This window comes from Lissotriton helveticus, chromosome 3_1, assembly GCF_964261635.1.
Source record: "Lissotriton helveticus chromosome 3_1, aLisHel1.1, whole genome shotgun sequence".
Lineage (NCBI taxonomy): Eukaryota > Metazoa > Chordata > Amphibia > Caudata > Salamandridae > Lissotriton > Lissotriton helveticus.
Window position 1 is genome coordinate 997,947,050 of NC_136061.1, and position 16,640 is coordinate 997,963,689.

A 16,640-nucleotide genomic window follows, 5' to 3' on the forward strand; every position below is an offset into this window, starting at 1 on the left:
TAGCACGCTCTACAAATGATTGATTGATTGATTGGGTTTAAGAATACCTTGAGCTGAGTAAGACATGTGGCTCGAGCTGTCATGGCCTCATCCACCTCTAGATTAGGAGAGGCAGAAGACTGAAGGGACAATGAAAGTGATGTTTTCTCGGAGCACTGCAGCTCCTGTTAAGAATGAGGACATCTTAATGTTAAGGTGCAGTTATTTAACAAGTGATATAAACAGGCTGTGGGGTGTGATAAAAACACAGTAAAGTGCAGCAGTACAGGCCAGCAAGAATATAGGAAGCAGCTGCCAAATCCGGTATTTTTCCCCTCCTGAAACGAAAACTTAAAACAGCAAACATATATAGAAATCCGTTGAAAGGTATTTGCGATCTGGCTAAATCACTTTAGAATGAATATTAGAGCAAACAGATGGATAATTGACATGTTACAAAATACTAGTGACAATTTTAAACAAATTATTTTTGTCCTACTACCATGTCTTGGCTGTTCCACTATACCAAAACACAAACAAATGGCCGGTATTTTATTCGAAGAAACGTGGCCACCCAAAGATCCACTTGCCAACCATGTTTATGTCGTTTTCTGGCAAAAAAACCGCAAAATAATTGCATGAAAGAATTGTTTAGGGCACAAAGAGATATCAGCAAAGGGTATCATTTAAAAAGTCACAGTCGTATACAATTGTGTGAAGGTTACAGAAACCTCATGAGCACTAACCCACAAACCAATTTTTAAACACATAACAATTGCACTTATGTCATAACAAGAGAGCTAACTTGTTAAATTAAAATGCAAGTTAAACGCTTAAAACAAGGAAACATCTAAGATTCAGCGCGTCCTGGTGTGTGGTCAGTCGTTTTTCGCTGCAACATGGCAGACCGACTCTACTTCCGGGTAACAGGACGTCATAAGGATATAACGACCCCGGAACCACAACATCGAGCAGTGAAGGAAGAGAGGTTGATCGCACCTCGGAGCTGGGCGACAGCGGATAGAGAGCCTTTTCTGCGCGGCTTCATTCAGTCCTTCAGCACCCACAAAAGCACTATGTCCCAGGAGGGGTTTGAAGCCGCGTCTAAAAGGCGCTCTGAAAAAATCCACAAGCCCGTCAGGTTAGTACACCAGGGCAGCGACAAGAATAAAGCCGAGCGCGCAGTGAATGTTGGGGAGGATGGCAGCTTGCGTGCATTGTTGGTAGCACACATTGTAGGGCTCTGCTAGCTCCTAAAACTACCTGGCTGCGGCGTGATTCTGCGAAACATACGAGCCCTTAGCCCACAGTTGTGGTGCAGTAGTGTGCTAAGATGCCAATCTATTGGAAACTTCAAGCAGGACATGCAAGCTGCCTCTGCAGGGAGAGCCTCTGTCTCGATTTACCACACCTGAAGGGGCCGGCGGACGGAGGCGAACCGTGCCTGACAGTTGCATGAGTGTTTACAAAATGTTTCTTCCTTTTTCATCGTTATTTTCCAATGTTTGCCATCTATAGCTGCCACGTTTTCACTTTGTGATGTGTTCGCATTTATGGGTGTCGTTTTAACATTAAAATGGGATCGGTGTCCCAGGTAGACCAAAGTTTGTAATGATTACGTCTTGCTTATCGGTGTTGCAAAAGCCTTTTTGTTGGCTACTCCAAGAACTTGCAGTGGGCTTAGTGCGCGCTCAGTACTTCTCTTTCTGGAGTTGATGTCACTCGCATTTGCTTAATTCTTATTCAGTTACTTTCCTTCTTTTTCTTGTTTTGTTTGTCCCACTCCTGGAGCAGCACCTCTTCACCATCCTTTTGATTGGCTTACTTGTATTCTTCCACTGCTCACTTTGGAGGCAACTACTTTTTCATTAAGCTCCCCATGAAAGCTCATATATTCTCTAGCACTCCCCGTTGAATGTTTCTCAACTCCAAGATTCCGAGCTTGCACTCCATGTTGCTCCCTTTCTTGTGTGCTGCTCTTTACCTTCCACTGCCTCCTCCATTGGTCCCCCTCCCCTTGGGCATTCGTCACATTTGCTGTGCATTCAAAGACCAAGGTCAATTGTCAGGCACTGTCTTCCAAAGGCGCTTGTTTACTTTTCTTTCTCTGGCTTCAAAGTGAGGGGATTTATGTAATGATCTTGCTGGACACTGTGGTAGAAAAGAGTGTTATTTCTAGCACAGGACAACATTTAAATGATCTGTGTAAGTATTTCAGAATTAGGAATATAAATTAGGCACATAGTTATTTCTGAAGTGTTTTGGAAACAAAAACTTTAAATATGATAAAAACAAATCATTACACTTGGTGATACCTTTTCCACACATTTGTGCACTGTATGGTTTTATTAGCAAAACTGTATGTCTGTGCAAATGTAATGGCCATTTCAATCGAAAATGCGTTGTCTGGAATGAGTGTTCTATCACATCATAACCACACCACTCTATGCCACGCTACACCACTTTACCTTACTATGCACAACTTCACTTTACCCTATTGCCCTCTACGCCTCTCATACTCTGCATCACTCTACTCTATTGCAGCGCACTCTCTGCCACTTTACTGTACACCACTGCACTCTATACAACTACAGTCTAGGCCACACCAGTCTGCTTTGCACAATTTCACTCAATGCCACTCTACAACACTGCATTCTAAACCACTGCACTCTGCCAATACACTCTACACTAATGCACTTTACTCTGTAAAACTCAACGCCCGTACTCTACACCAATCCACTCTAATCTACACTGCACTCTACACCTCTTTATGCTATTACTCTCAATGCCACTCTTTGCAACTGCACTCTACCTTCCACTGTACGTCACTTCACTCTATGCAACTGCTCTATACACCACGGCACTCTGACAATTTACTCTGCAACACTGCACTCTACACCACTGAACTCTATACCACTCAACTCTGCCACTGCACTCTACGGCACTATACTCTCTACTCCACTGCACTCTATGCCACTTGAGCCTACTCTGCATGACTGCTCTACGCCACTCTAATCTATGCCACAGCGTTCTACGATGCTGCATTGTATGCCACTGCACTCTACGTCAAAGCACTCTACACCAGTTCACTCTGTTCTATGCCACTCCAGTGTATGCTACTGTACGTGACTCCACACTACGCCACTCCAATAGATTACACACTCTGATACTCCACTCTTCAGCAGTGTACTGCATTCATCACTATTCCACTCCCCCAATCTCTATGCCACTAACTTTTAGCCATGATGAACAGCAGCCCCAATGGTGTACAACATGGCTAAAAACCATTGGTTTAGCCAATTAATCTTGCGTAGGCGAGACCTATTGGGTTTAAAAATGCCTGTTTAGAACAGGGATTGCCACAGGTTTGTTGAAAAGAGAAATGTCAGTGAATGCTGCTGCATGTGAACTACCATTTAGGAAATGCATCCAATGCGAGGACAGTGATTACTTAGTCTAACCTTCTGTCACTTATCTAGCTGCATCAATTACTTTGCTTGCACAAATCAAAGAAAGTTCACCCTTGAATCCGGAGAAATCAATTGCCAGAAAACCAAGAAATGGGGGTCATTCGTAGGATAAAGCTTCAGCTTCCTTTAACAACCTATTCATTAAGATCATCCAACTGGCTCAATCTTTAGTTGACATGGCGGACTACACATAGCTCCTTTCTCTTTGACAGAAGGCTTTACCCCTCGCGTCCCTCAGGCTCCTTGCCCCCACTATGATGGTGCAGCAGAGGAGCTCTGAGTTGACAAGCCAGCGTAATACAAAACAAACAGGTGGTACCCACTATGCCAGACAAGTTATGCTTGTTAAAGTTGTTTAGAGTCATTTGACTCTGAGATTATTGTTACAGTAAAAGTTTCCTTAATTCATTGGCCTACATGAACATTTTGGGGGTTATCGGTGAAAAACTGTTATTTGTGTTGGAAAAACAAAATTCTGTCTTTCCTAAAGAGGACGGCCTACACACTAAGTTTGTGACAAACTGTCTATTGGTTTGTGGTGGGAGTAATGCCTAATGGAACTGGTTGTGGTGGTCGGTAGTGGGTTGTTTGCGTTCTATGTTTGTCACCGTGATGTGTTTATAAGTTGCATTCACTGTCCTCTTCTGATGTTCAAGGATATGTGTTCTGACTTTCTCCCCTTCATTCCCTCACCACTAGACCTTTTCACGCCTACTATGCTTAGTAGCAAATGGCCACAAGGTATCTTTCTGACTTATGTCAGTTAAATATATGCATAATCCACCTGGAGGAAGAATTTTGTGGTAACTAATCAGACTATCCACAGAAGTTTTATACTGCTTTGACATGTCCCTGCAAGCATTTATAATTCGGCCATCCTTTATAAATCTGTTTCCTGATTACTTTTAAACACTCTAACTTAATTTCCAATTCCAACTTGTCTTCCATACTTTTCTCATCCAGTCCTCTACTTAAGGCCTGATTACAAGTTAATGCATTATTTATCGCCCCTGATAAGTATAACTAACAATACCACGGTGTACATTATTTATGGGGTGTGATAAATAACACCATGGGAAATAACATGCAGATCATCATGTTTAAAGTACCAAAATCCATTTGATGCAGTAAAAACTGTATGTTTTCCCCAGTTAAATTTCAGCAGGTTTAACAAGTTTACACATGGGTCAGAATATTACCAGCAGTTTGTAATCGGGTCCAAAGACTACAAACCTTCTCATTAACTGGTGTAGACTACTTCGCACTCCTACTCATCCCCTTTACCACCCACATCACAATCCGTTAGATTTAGACTAGACAGGCAGCTAACTTGCATGCTGCTTGTCAAGCAGGTGCTCCGTCTTGTACCAAAGAGCTTGTATGTTGGATAGTAAATGCGACAGACTTGTCAAAAGCATACCACCACCAACTAGAGGCAAAACTCTTACCAGTGACTTGTAATCAGTTTGTACAATAAACTTTCTTATATCGACTTACAGTAATGTTCACCTAACACATGCATGCAACAAACCTATTCCGCATCGGCAAAAGAAGCAAAAAATGGTTATGGCTGGTGCTGTCCAGCATGGACACATTTAAAAAAAAAAAAAAAGAGCGTAATGACATATACGCAATGCATGTCATCATGCTTACGTTAGGTAATTGCCACATGATGAATTACTTGCGCATACATGGGCACATGTGTAAATAAACAATTGCGTGGTGGCCATGTTTTTTAAATTTACCAGTCCAAGATGGCAGACGCTAATCTTGGAGCGGTGAATTAAATAAAAAATAAAAAAATGTTTGAAAGCGCGCAGTGATTGGAAGATAAAGGAGCGGCCTGGTAATAATTTGTAATTGCCATCCTCTCCAAAAAAAGATTTAAATCAATTGGCAACAGGCAGGGAGAAGAAGAGAGTTGGTGGTGTAGCAAGTGAGCTCTACATAGCAATGGGAGCAGTGGATATGATCAAAAGAGTAGTGGATTTGAAAAGAATAAGCTGGAGGAGGCAGGCAAAGGGAGGTGATAGAAACAAGAGGAGGAAGGAAAGCCATTGGATAAGAAACAAGCCAATGGAATTGGTAAGAAAGCTAATAAACCATATGCAATGGGCTGAGCCAGAGCTCACTACGTGCATATATTTGAATTTACTAGAGACAATCAGTCTTCAGCAACAGACAGATAAAGCTGTCTGTATGCAAGGCCTTAAAAACATGTGAATGCCTTTTCTGTGCACTCATTATGCTTCCAGGAAAGGGATTGCACTCCACATCGAAATTCGCGGATTCATCACTGAATGTTTGATGCAGTTCCAGTGATCAATGATATAAGATAAATGCATGCAAAGAAAAAGTAGAAAAATAAGATAATGATGGGTCCTAAAATGAAATGGTCTTCCCAGTTCATAACTCACCTTGCCCACTCCTAATAAATTCCACATTGAACACTGCTGCTCATACATTCCACACTTTAACCAGGCGTACCATAGTAATAAAGCTACTTATTGAGCCAGCCAAGAGGAATTTGTGAATCATTCATCTAAGTCATATGCCCAGTTCTGTGCTGTTAAAAGTGTAAATGGTCATGTCAGACTAAATTTGTTTTTTTGGGAGGGAGGAGAGGCAATGGAGTAGGTTGCTGATGCCTGCTTTTGGTTGTCTAATGTTGGTGTAGGACCAGTTCTGCACTACACCTTCACTGCATATCATCTCTGAGAGTTAAGATGAAGGTTTTTCTTAAAGGTTTCGACTTCAGCAATTTTCTGAAAGGAAGATGATTTAGCCCTGTTAGACGTGAGTTGTATTAGTAGAATATCTTTTATCCCCAGAGTTTTCTGGTTCTTTTCTCTTAGGCAGCTTTCTGTAAATTGGACGTATGGGGGGCCCTCAGTGATGTGTATTGAGGAGGGTGTCCATATGGCACGGAGCAACTTATACGTAGTATAGCAATGTTTGAATTTAATCCTCAGCCAGCCAGGGGGTGGTTAAGGCGTTGGCTTGATTTAGTTCAATTTTTCAGCTTGCAGAGTCTGGCTACATGATTCAATAGCGAATTAGTCTGTCCATGGAGTTTTGAAAGACCAACATAGATCATGCTGCACCAGTGTGATTATGCCATGGTGAGACACTTGTTAACTTCAACTGCTGATGCGTCCTAAAATGAGAAGCGGTAACAATTATTGGAAGTTGGAGTTCTGCAGATTGGTTCCTTTATTCACTGGATAGACTTGATGGGAGGAGTGCTGTGCATTGAACATGACTAGGGTTTTCCGATTCTCTCATAATAGTGAATGGAGTCAACAGATCGACATAGTTGTCTTCTAAGCCACTAAGAGCTAGAATATCTATTGTGAAGCCATTGGTGCGAAGAATTTGGGCAAGCATCAAATTATAGATGTATACATTTTATTAACTTGCCATGGTCGCCAGCTACGTTCCTGTTTCTGACACACAATTTTCTGTGTTTAGTGTCTACAAGCAGGCACTGATTACATTAGATTTATCTATGCATGTGCACCTGCAAGTTGAGCTACCTTTGCGTCTTTGACTACCTTGCTGAAACAATTGGCTTTTCTCCAAAACTGGTCAGGTGGCAAATTCCGACCTACAAGTAGCATTAGTTGAATTCGATTTGATGTCTTTTGTTGAAGTGTCACTTTCACCCTTTAGAAGAAATCCCTGTAGTCTGCTCAGGATTGCTGCCCCCTTCTGAAGAGAGGGTGTTAGGATTTTGAAAACTGGAGTCTTGGACCCGTGTTAAATTATCTAGAATGCTCAGAGCTCTGTGCCTACTGCCTTTAAGTATGAAGAAAATGGAGATTGCAAGCAACTATGCTGTTTGGTGGGACAAAGTCTGGTCAGAAATTGGCAAGAGTGTTTCACTTGGTTTCTCCATGAACACCACTACACTCTGATGAACACCAGTATCGTGTAGCTTCAAGCAGTGTTCCTGTCTCATTATGATAAAGTTAACAACATCACACTAAAAGATCCTACGTCAGGTTGAAAAAATAGTGATATTTTTAAATAAATAATTCAAGACCAAAACGACAAAAATCTAATCGGTAGAACCTGAGATATTAAAGATTTTAGTGGAAATAGCACCACGAAGTGCCAAATGTAGATATTTGTTTACACTGGACTGGGACAAAGTCACGAGTTCAAGAGGACAGCGAAGGGAGTGCGGGCAGGCTACAGGGACCCAGTTAGGCCTGCTGAACAAAGTACCTTAAATCCTGTTTTTTGGGGCATAGTGAGGATCTGCGGCGAAGGTGTGCTGCGCAGCTGAGGATGATGCTTCGGTTCCAAGGCGAGGGAGGCTGTGGTGCGAAGTCCTACGTGATTGTTGAAGATCCATTCGATGAGGGCTTGTGATGCGGAGTCCGGCGTCACGCTTTTGGGGTAATGCGTTGGCTCCAAGGACTTGTGATGTGGTGTCCGGCCCCATTGACACACGATGCAAAGGCCTGTATAGAGTGTGCTTCACTCAGCGGGTGTTTTGAAGAAGGTTTCAGGCTGCGATGGCGAATCCGATCTTTGTGACTGGTCCAATCCACGCAGCAGTAGAGATATGCCAGTTATGCTGGATCCACAGAGGATGGCAAGCACCTAAGACCCACTTCCAAGGGTTCAGGACTGGGGCTGCACCACTTGACTGGGTAGACTCACAAAAGGCACAGTCCAGGTGCAAAGTTGTTGAAAGCCTGCTGTGTTACTTAGGCATCAGATCAGGAGGCCAGCCAACTAGTCCTTTAAGTCACTGGTTTCTGAGTTCAAAAGATGCAGGCCCAGTACTTCTCACCCAGGCAAGAGGCCAGCAGTTCATTAAAAGCAGCAGCCCAGTAGAGTGGCAGTCCTTTTAGCAGCACAGTAGCCCTTCCTGGCAGAGTATCCACACGCCCATAAGTGTACGGAAGTGGTAGTGTCTGAGGTCCAGTATAAATACCCAACTGTGCCTATGAAGTGGGGAGAAGCTTCAAGAGACATGCATTTGAAGTGCACAGGTGCCCTGTCTTCCTGGGTCTTGCTCCAGACTACCTTCAGGCTGTTTGCAGCTCTTGCGTGGCGACCGGAAACATCCTATTATGTATTGCTGCGCCCAGCTCCTCCCTCCCATCCTGCCAGTAATGGCCCATTCAGGCACACCTTGGATCCCTATTGTGTGTGTGGTTGTCTATGAGGAATACACAAAGCCCAACTGTCAACTTTACCCAGTCATGTTAATCAGAGTCAGGCTGCAAGCACTAAATGCCTAAGGCAGGAAAATTCCAACTTTCTAAAAGTGGCATTTTCAAAATTGTAATTTAAAATGAGACTTCACCATAAGTTAGGATTATTCATTACAACTCCAAAGACACCAAACATGAACTGGTCACCTGTTCCCATTTGGAAATTCCAGTTTAATAAATCTAACCCAGTAATTCCAATGTTATCCTATTGAAAAGGTAGATCTTGCAGTTGTGAAAAACAAATTTAAGAGCTTTCCATCATCAAGATATGTGCAACTTAAATGTGTCCATCTTTTCAAATACACTGCACCCTGCCCTCTGGGCTTTCCAGGGCCTACCCTAGGCGTGACATACATATTAAAAAGGAAGGTTTGGGCCTGGCAAAAGGTTTATTTGCCAGGTTGAAATGGCAGTTTAAAACCACTCATTCACAGGCTCCAGTTGCAGGCATGACACATGTTTAAAGTGCTACTTAAGTGTGTGGCACAATTAGTGCTGCAGGCCTACTAGTAGTGTTTAATGTACAGGCCCTGGCCCCGTAGTGCCACTTTATTAGGGACACCCAGGTAAATTAAATGGGCCAATTGTGTATAAGCCAATTCTACCATGTTTTAAGGAGAGAACACAAACACGTTAGCACTGGTTAGCAGCAGTAAAGTGTATATCGTCCTAAAAGCCAACAAAAATGGGTTCATCAAAAATGGAGTGGAAGCAAAAGGTTTGGGGATCACCCCACAGAAAGGGCCACGTCCAACACCCTGAATTGTACACAAGTTGCATGTGCAAGTATATGGTTATATGACCAAACTATCCTGCCATTACTTTAAAAAAAATGGAATAAAAGCTGTTCATATTCTGGAATATTTTGATAAATTATTGCACATGATATGAAGGTACTTTCAGTCTTCCAAGACGCAGATATGTTCCCCCCTTATCGGTGTGATCACTACTATACTCAATTATGTGTACCTTTTTAATTAAAAGGTGTTTTTCCAGGGATCACAGTTACAGGTGGGGTGATTAAAAACAGGAATTTTTTAATTTTTTGCTCTACATATTCCAGAAGGTCAAAACAGCTGAAATGTAATGTAGGAAGAGGACTAGTAATTTTTGTGACATGGTTTAGGTGCAGAAAGCACAAACATCTGCAGTTGTGCATCATTCTTGAGAGCTCAACTTGTTATGGATTCTATTTATCACACCTGTCAAATGCCAAACTCTCTTCTATCGTTGTAGTTGTAATAAACAGTACCAACCCCTCAGGAGTACTCGTAATTAAGGCTTGGGCTTCAAAGAAAAACTGACTTGAGAGACTTTTGTAGCTTCAGGTAGTTCTCCCGCTCCTTCACATACCCTGTGTTTTGAAGTCTTTTTATTGTCTGCAGGGCATCTTCTCCAGCCTATGTCAGACGCAGGCCACCCGCCCCTCTGGGCTGGGTTCATAATGTATTTTATTTATTTATTGGAAAAGTTTTATATAGCGCTGGCTAGACCCGGAGGTATCGGAGCGCTTTACATGAGGGAGAACATTGTTTCAGAACATAGTTACGCAGTTAAATCAATTGCTGGAGCGTAGTTACATGAGTTACAAAAGCATAGCATACGCATAAGGATAAACAAAGCAGGCAGGGGGAGAGAAATTCAGGGGAGAGCGGAGAGGAATAGGGGAGGTAGGCAAAGAATGATGGAGGTAAGAGGTGGGGCAGGGGTAGGAGATACCGTGTGGAGACAAGGAAGTAAGTGTCTGACATCCGGCTGGGTAGGTGACTGCTTCTAACGGTAAAGGATCATTTCTAGTCCTCAGTTATGTGTTATTTCCCTGTCACGGTGGACTCTCTCAGTGGGGTCTGAGACTCCAGGGCATAAATGCTGGATCCCTCCCCAACAAGGGGAGAGGAGTGCTTTGGCCACGGGCACACTCTGAAGAATGAAGGTGGGGGAGGGCGTAGCAAACCCAGCGGAAACACGGTGTCCGACGTCCGGCTGGGTAGGAGATGGCTCCCAGCGGTAAGGAGATCTTTCCCAGTCCTCTGCTATGTGTGACTCCCTTGTCGCTGTGGACTCTTGCAGAAGAGTCTCTGAGACTCCAGAGCATAAATGGTGGATCCATCCCCAACAAAGGGAGTAGGCGTGCTTTGGAGAAGGGCACACTTATGGAGGCCATTGTAGGCACAGACGGACTGGTAGAGAAAAACTCTCACTGTAGAAGGGGAAATGCAAGTTGGGTCATTGGTTCAGTAGCCTGGGAGACTGCTGCCCCAATGCAGCCAATGTTGATGGTAGTAGGTGAAGATCAGTAAATTAATATGTGTTGGGCGCTAATTTTGATCTACACTGTATCAGCTAAAGAGCCAGATGGGGGATATGCTCGAGGTCCGATTTTTGTCCCAAGAGTAGTAGCTCATCGAGGAAATAGAGCACTGTATCGGCCATCTTGGGGTCAGGCAAGAGATTCTGCACCAGGGGTTCCATTTGGCCAATCCCCATTTTATCTTTTCCCTTAGTATTCTCATGGGCCCCTAGGGTATTCTCGTGTCTCCAGGATTGCCTCAGTGTTGAGGGGGAGTCCTACCCTTGTGGTGCTGCATTGATTTGTTGCATAAGAGGCCAGTTCAGTGATCTAGGCCTATTCACAAATGTGCTGCGGAACAATTGTGTAAGGGCAAGGGCCTGGGGGTGCATTTGATGATGAGATGCACTAACTTAATTGATCTGCAAATTTATATTCAATGCAGAGTTGCCCCTCTTAAATGCGCCGCCGTACTGGAGGTTTAGGTGAGAGAGAGTGCTTGAAATAAATTCCCATAAATCAAAGTTGAAACAGCCGTTGAACAAAGAGGATTACCAGGTTTCAGTCAGCAGTTAGTCTGAAAGGATTGCTCCTATTGTGCCCATGCTAAGATGGCCGCTACTAAGGTTCACTCAGTCCTCTTTCTATTTCAGTGAGGAAAGACAGTTGAGGACTTCTTCTGTCTCTGGTATTTGGTAGTGGAAGCTTTAAAATGGCTGCTCATGCTCAGGGAAAGACAAAAGAAAAGAAAATGGTGCCCATCCGGATGGTCCTACAGTGAATTATTACAAAATACACCAATTTATATTAGCTGCCTCAAAGTGTATTAAGCAATTCGAATTACCAGCACCAAGGCGTTATGCCAGACGTCCTCAGGGCCAGGCTGCAAACCAATCAGTCTTCGGAAGGGGCAAGACCACCTAGGGATCCCGACCATACTCCGGTCGCAAACAATGAAGGTCTTTCAATGTCAACAGTTTCAGCGAAGCAATGCAGGCAAAGTAATGGTGCAGATCACACCAGTTATCTAGAGGATCAGGAGAGACGTACTACGGAGCGCGATCAGTCTGTTACTGCGAGCAAGTCTTTGACTATTGAGTGAGGGGTATGAGGTTAATGCGAGCGAGTATGGGGTGACGGAAAGCGAGGTAGCGTCACTTACCCCAATTCCGATGGCTCATGTAATCTTCACCGGGAGCCGTTTCAGCAGTTGAGGCACTATCACTCGTCTAAAATTTCAGCTAATGTGGGCCGTGCTAATACCGGCCTTCCCCATGGACTATGGTGGTGGCTGTCCGTCCGGGGCCTCAGAAGACGAACCCTTCCGGAGTCGGTGTGTCGGACCGCAGCTCTCAGCCGATCCAGCGCCGCCCGTCTTTTCACAGGAAGGGAGGGCCTCAGCACAGATGGGCAGGCGAAAATCAGTCGCCAAACGGGACGCTCCCCTCTCGTCCGGCGTACATAGCTATCTTCTGTCCCAATTCAGCCCGTCTCGAACAAAGAGGGATAATTCCAGCTCCAGCGGGTAAAGGAGCCAACTCTTCCGGTGATGGCAGGCTGAGGCTCTCGTCTGTCCCTCAGCACCATGTGTCATTAAAGGGAGAGACACTCTGGTGCAGGCGCACAGGGGACCCTCACCACCCGTCGGGATCCACAATTCCTCAGAGCTCAGTCCGAGCCGTCGGTCAGAACGTCCCTGCAGAGAGTCCTCACCTACAACCCAACATGATCGACCCCCCCCTTTAACCTCGGTTGCGGTGGCAGGTTCGTCGGCGATGTCCCTCCGACCTCGAAGAGCAAGGTATTTCGGGGGGTAGGAGATTGCGGGTTGGATGACAGGGTGCCAGGCTCATCGGCGATGTCACTTAAGGCCCAGAAGAGAGGTAATTTCGAGGGGGTAATGTTGCAAGTAATGTTGTGGGTTGGATAGCAGGGTAACTCTGGAATTTTCACTGGATAGTGATTCCGACCCTCAGGAGCTCATAGAGGGCACTCCTGATCCAACGCCATCTTGGATCTTATCATATTAGCTATTGAGAAGTGCGCTGTGTTTCCAAACCTTCTTGCTCACACAAGGACAACCCTGAAGCATTATCGCTGTAAATTGTACAGACTGCTAATCTGGTAACACCGGGGTGGTCACATGAGCTCCTGCCATGCTCTGTGACTGAAGGCAGGGTGAGTTTGGTGGCAGGCTGCGTCAATTTGGAGTTGGAGCAGGACCGCGGTCGGAAAATGAATAAGCTGTTGAATAGCACATACCTTTTCTAAACTTTTCGCGGTCTACATAGGTTTACAGTGAGTGCTACGAGCGAAGCAACCGATACGGTGGGAGTCGCACTACTTAATTTAAAACAATCGGCAATTCCGCTTCTAAGCGATACAAAAGGGGATGATGGACGGAGCGTTTGAACAAATCAGACACTCACCCCCAGTCAACTGATCTGGGTTTAATCCATCACCATTCTTTAGTTCACTCAGCCACCCCAGTTCAGACATGGCTATATGCAAATCAGTCTGACCCTGTGCCTTATGGGAATAGTCCAGCCCGAACTGCCAAGCCATGTCTTCCCTGGACCGGAAACAAGCATCCTGGGACCGGTTTCGGATTCATAATCCTCATCAGCCAGGCTATCTTGAATCCAGTGGCCAAGTGAACAAGGGACTCACGTCTGAGCATACCCTGCCACACTAAGGGCGAACAAAGCGATACAAAAGGGGATGATGGACGGAGCGTTTGAACAAATCAAACACTCACCCCCAGTCAACTGATCTGGGTTTAATCCATCACCATTCTTTAGTTCACTCAGCCACCCCAGTTCAGACATGGCTATATGCAAATCAGTCTGACCCTGCTCCGGTCCATGAAAGACATGGCTTGGCAGTTCGGGATGGACTGTTCCCATGAGGCACAGGGTCAGACTGATTTGCATATAGCCATGTCTGAAATGGGGTGGCTGAGTGGGCTAAAGAATGGTGATAGATTAAACCCAGATCAGTTGACTGGGGGTGAGTGTTTGATTTGCTCAAACGCTCCGTCCATCATCCCCTTTTGTATCGCTTTGTCAGCGCATCTAGACGTTTCAGCCTCCCTTTGCTTTTTGATGCCATTCTCGCTGACAAACACTCAGGCTGAAGTGGCAGCTGATTTAGCAGAGGCTGAGCGAGCCATTCTCTCTTTGCTAAATTGCTAATTTGTTGATTGAGTAACCAAATCATCACGCTCCAGGATGCTCATGAACAGATGGATTGTTTCTCCTCAACGGTGGTAATAGGAAAATGTGTGGAGGGGTTGGCTATACTTGTGAATTCTCCAGAGCTGCTCTGTGTCGCTGTTTGTCTGGAAAGGCTGCTGCCTCGGGACGTTTTAACTCTAGTCAGAAATGTTTTTTTTCTTTACCTCACAAGTAGGGGTGGGTGGAATTTGCGTAACCGCATTTTGAGAACGCAAACAAGCAAAAAATTTCACGAAGCCGCGGAACGCAGAATTTTGGGCAATTTCGTGTTCTCCGCTGAACGTGAAATTACCCAAATTCCGCGAGCGGAACGGAATTTACCGCCCAGGACTACTCACAAGTGTCATTACATAGTGTTTTTCCGTGAAATTTCAGAATTTGTAATTTTTTTTCTATCCCCACCGTGAACGGATACCTCAGGGTGGGCATTAGGCCATCCCCCATGGTTGAGGACAGTGAGGTGGGTGTGGAAGCGGCTTAGCTAGGTCTAGGCGCAGCTTGCGTCCACTCACATGTTATACTCCTACTTTCACTTCACAACAATTATGTAGAGAATTCCCAGATATAGCACTATTAAAAGCTGGCTAGTGGTGAATCCTTCCGATGGCGATAAAAATCGTAAGTGAATTCCTTCAACCAGCGAAATGGAATTCAGGCTATTTAGTGACGTACTGAGGAGTGGCTCCCCTATTGAGGTGCCTGGGCAACTGGGCCATCAAGAGCTCTCTTCACTTGAGAGGAATCTAGACTGGCAACAAAGGATCAAGGAATGAGTTGCCGCCTCGGGTTCATCGCCAGCCATGAATGCCGGTGACCGCATAGAGCCCACTCTACACCCAGCTGGCCCTCCCTCTCCCCAAACTATGGACAGCAGCTAATGAAGCTGCATCATCAAGGATTTCCTCTGGAGGCGAGCAGAGGGAAGTATAGCCACTGTTTGCAAACCTCAAAGTAAGAGACCATATTAAGCTGACTAGTTATTGTTCACCTGAGTTAACTATGAATCCAGATTACAAAGGAGAATTCTCTTCTGGCGAGATGGCGGCAGTGACCTCAATTGCAGGTACCTCCTTGTTTACCACCGCTTTGGAAACTGCAGTTGAGGGTGGGCACACAGAGTTGGGAGGGAGGCCAACCAGGGAATCCCAGACAGGGGAGGGGTTGTTCCAGAGACAAGGGGGTCTAAGAGAAGGTGGGGGAAGGGTTTTGGGGCCACAAGAGAGTGGGGGGTTGGCAGATGGGGGGGGGGGGAGGTTGTGGATCACTGGGAGGATGGGAAAGCAAAATTAAAATACATGTAGCAGTAGTAAAGAAGTCCAAGAAACTGATTAACATTGCATACAGTTCTTTTTCTATTTTATAGATGGCACTTATTGCTTTAACCCCTTGGCCGCGGCGGTAATTCCGCCGCGGCGCTGACATGCTGGTGACGGAACCACTCCGTCACCAGCCACGGGTGGGCTGTGCTAATGACAGAGTAATTTCGTCACGGCCCCGCCCACCTAATAAAACGGCCGCGCAGGCGCGAAATCAACGGCGCGGTGGCCGGGCCGTGACGGAACCACTCCGTCATAAGCACAGCCCACCATGGCTGGTGAAGGAGTGGTTCCGTCACCAGCCTAGAAGGGGTTAAAGGTAGTATTGTGGAATGTTAATGGGTTTAACAATGGAGTGATACATTCGATCTATGTTGGTTTGCTAGCCAATTTAATCTCTTTACAAGAGACCCCTTATAAAGAAGGGTCTTCAATGGAGAAAACTCCTGGCTTTATTCAATACAAGTTTAATGCTTTTCTCATGCAGCCATTAGGGGTTTGCTATACTGGTAGTTAAGAAGTTACAGTGTGAAATTACGATTGTGCAGAGAGATCATGGTGCCAGGTGGCTCTGGGTTCAGATGCGAATTGCAGAACAGTTAATTAACATGGTAAGCTATTATGGAACCATTGAGGACTCTTCTACCCCCCACTTTGCAGTCTCTCTATGATTTAGCAACATCACAATCTGGATTATTTCTTATAGGTGTAGACTTTAACCTTTTGTTAGATCCAACTGTCGACTCCTCCCAGGCCCATAAAACACAGACAAAGCCCAAGTAAAAAAAGTGCTTCAGGATTTAATACATGATTTTGCTGTGGTCGATTGCTGAAGAGACGAATATCTATACGAGAGGAAGTATACATGCCACTCTGGGCGGTTGCACTCCTTCTCTCGGATAGATCTATTTCTATCTCCCATACACTTTTTTAAATATTGAATCAGAAATAAGTGAGAATCCTTTTTCGGATCATTCAGTGATTTCGGTCAAGTTTACGATTAAGACTCAAACAAAAATTGGAAGTAGGTGGGTATTTGATAAATCCCTACTAACTGATGAGCAATGGTTTAGCTACATGCGTCTTGTGCTAGAAGAGTCCTTAAAGCACAATATTAA

The 16,640-nt window shown here is 44.9% G+C and overlaps 1 protein-coding gene across 3 annotated transcripts in view; it reads left to right on the top strand.

The window, feature by feature from the left end:
- The first annotated feature begins 925 nt into the window (after positions 1-925).
- Positions 926-16,640, top strand: part of PRKRA (protein activator of interferon induced protein kinase EIF2AK2) — a 152,567-nt gene continuing 136,852 nt past the window's right edge. The window contains exon 1 of one of the 3 annotated variants that reach the window (XM_078681505.1): positions 926-1,120. In XM_078681505.1, coding sequence (XP_078537631.1) covers positions 1,056-1,120 — 65 coding nt within the window. In that variant the 5' untranslated portion in view covers positions 926-1,055. The remainder of the gene's footprint in view (positions 1,121-16,640) is intronic. The other 2 variants (XM_078681504.1, XM_078681502.1) reach the window with 2 other exon arrangements.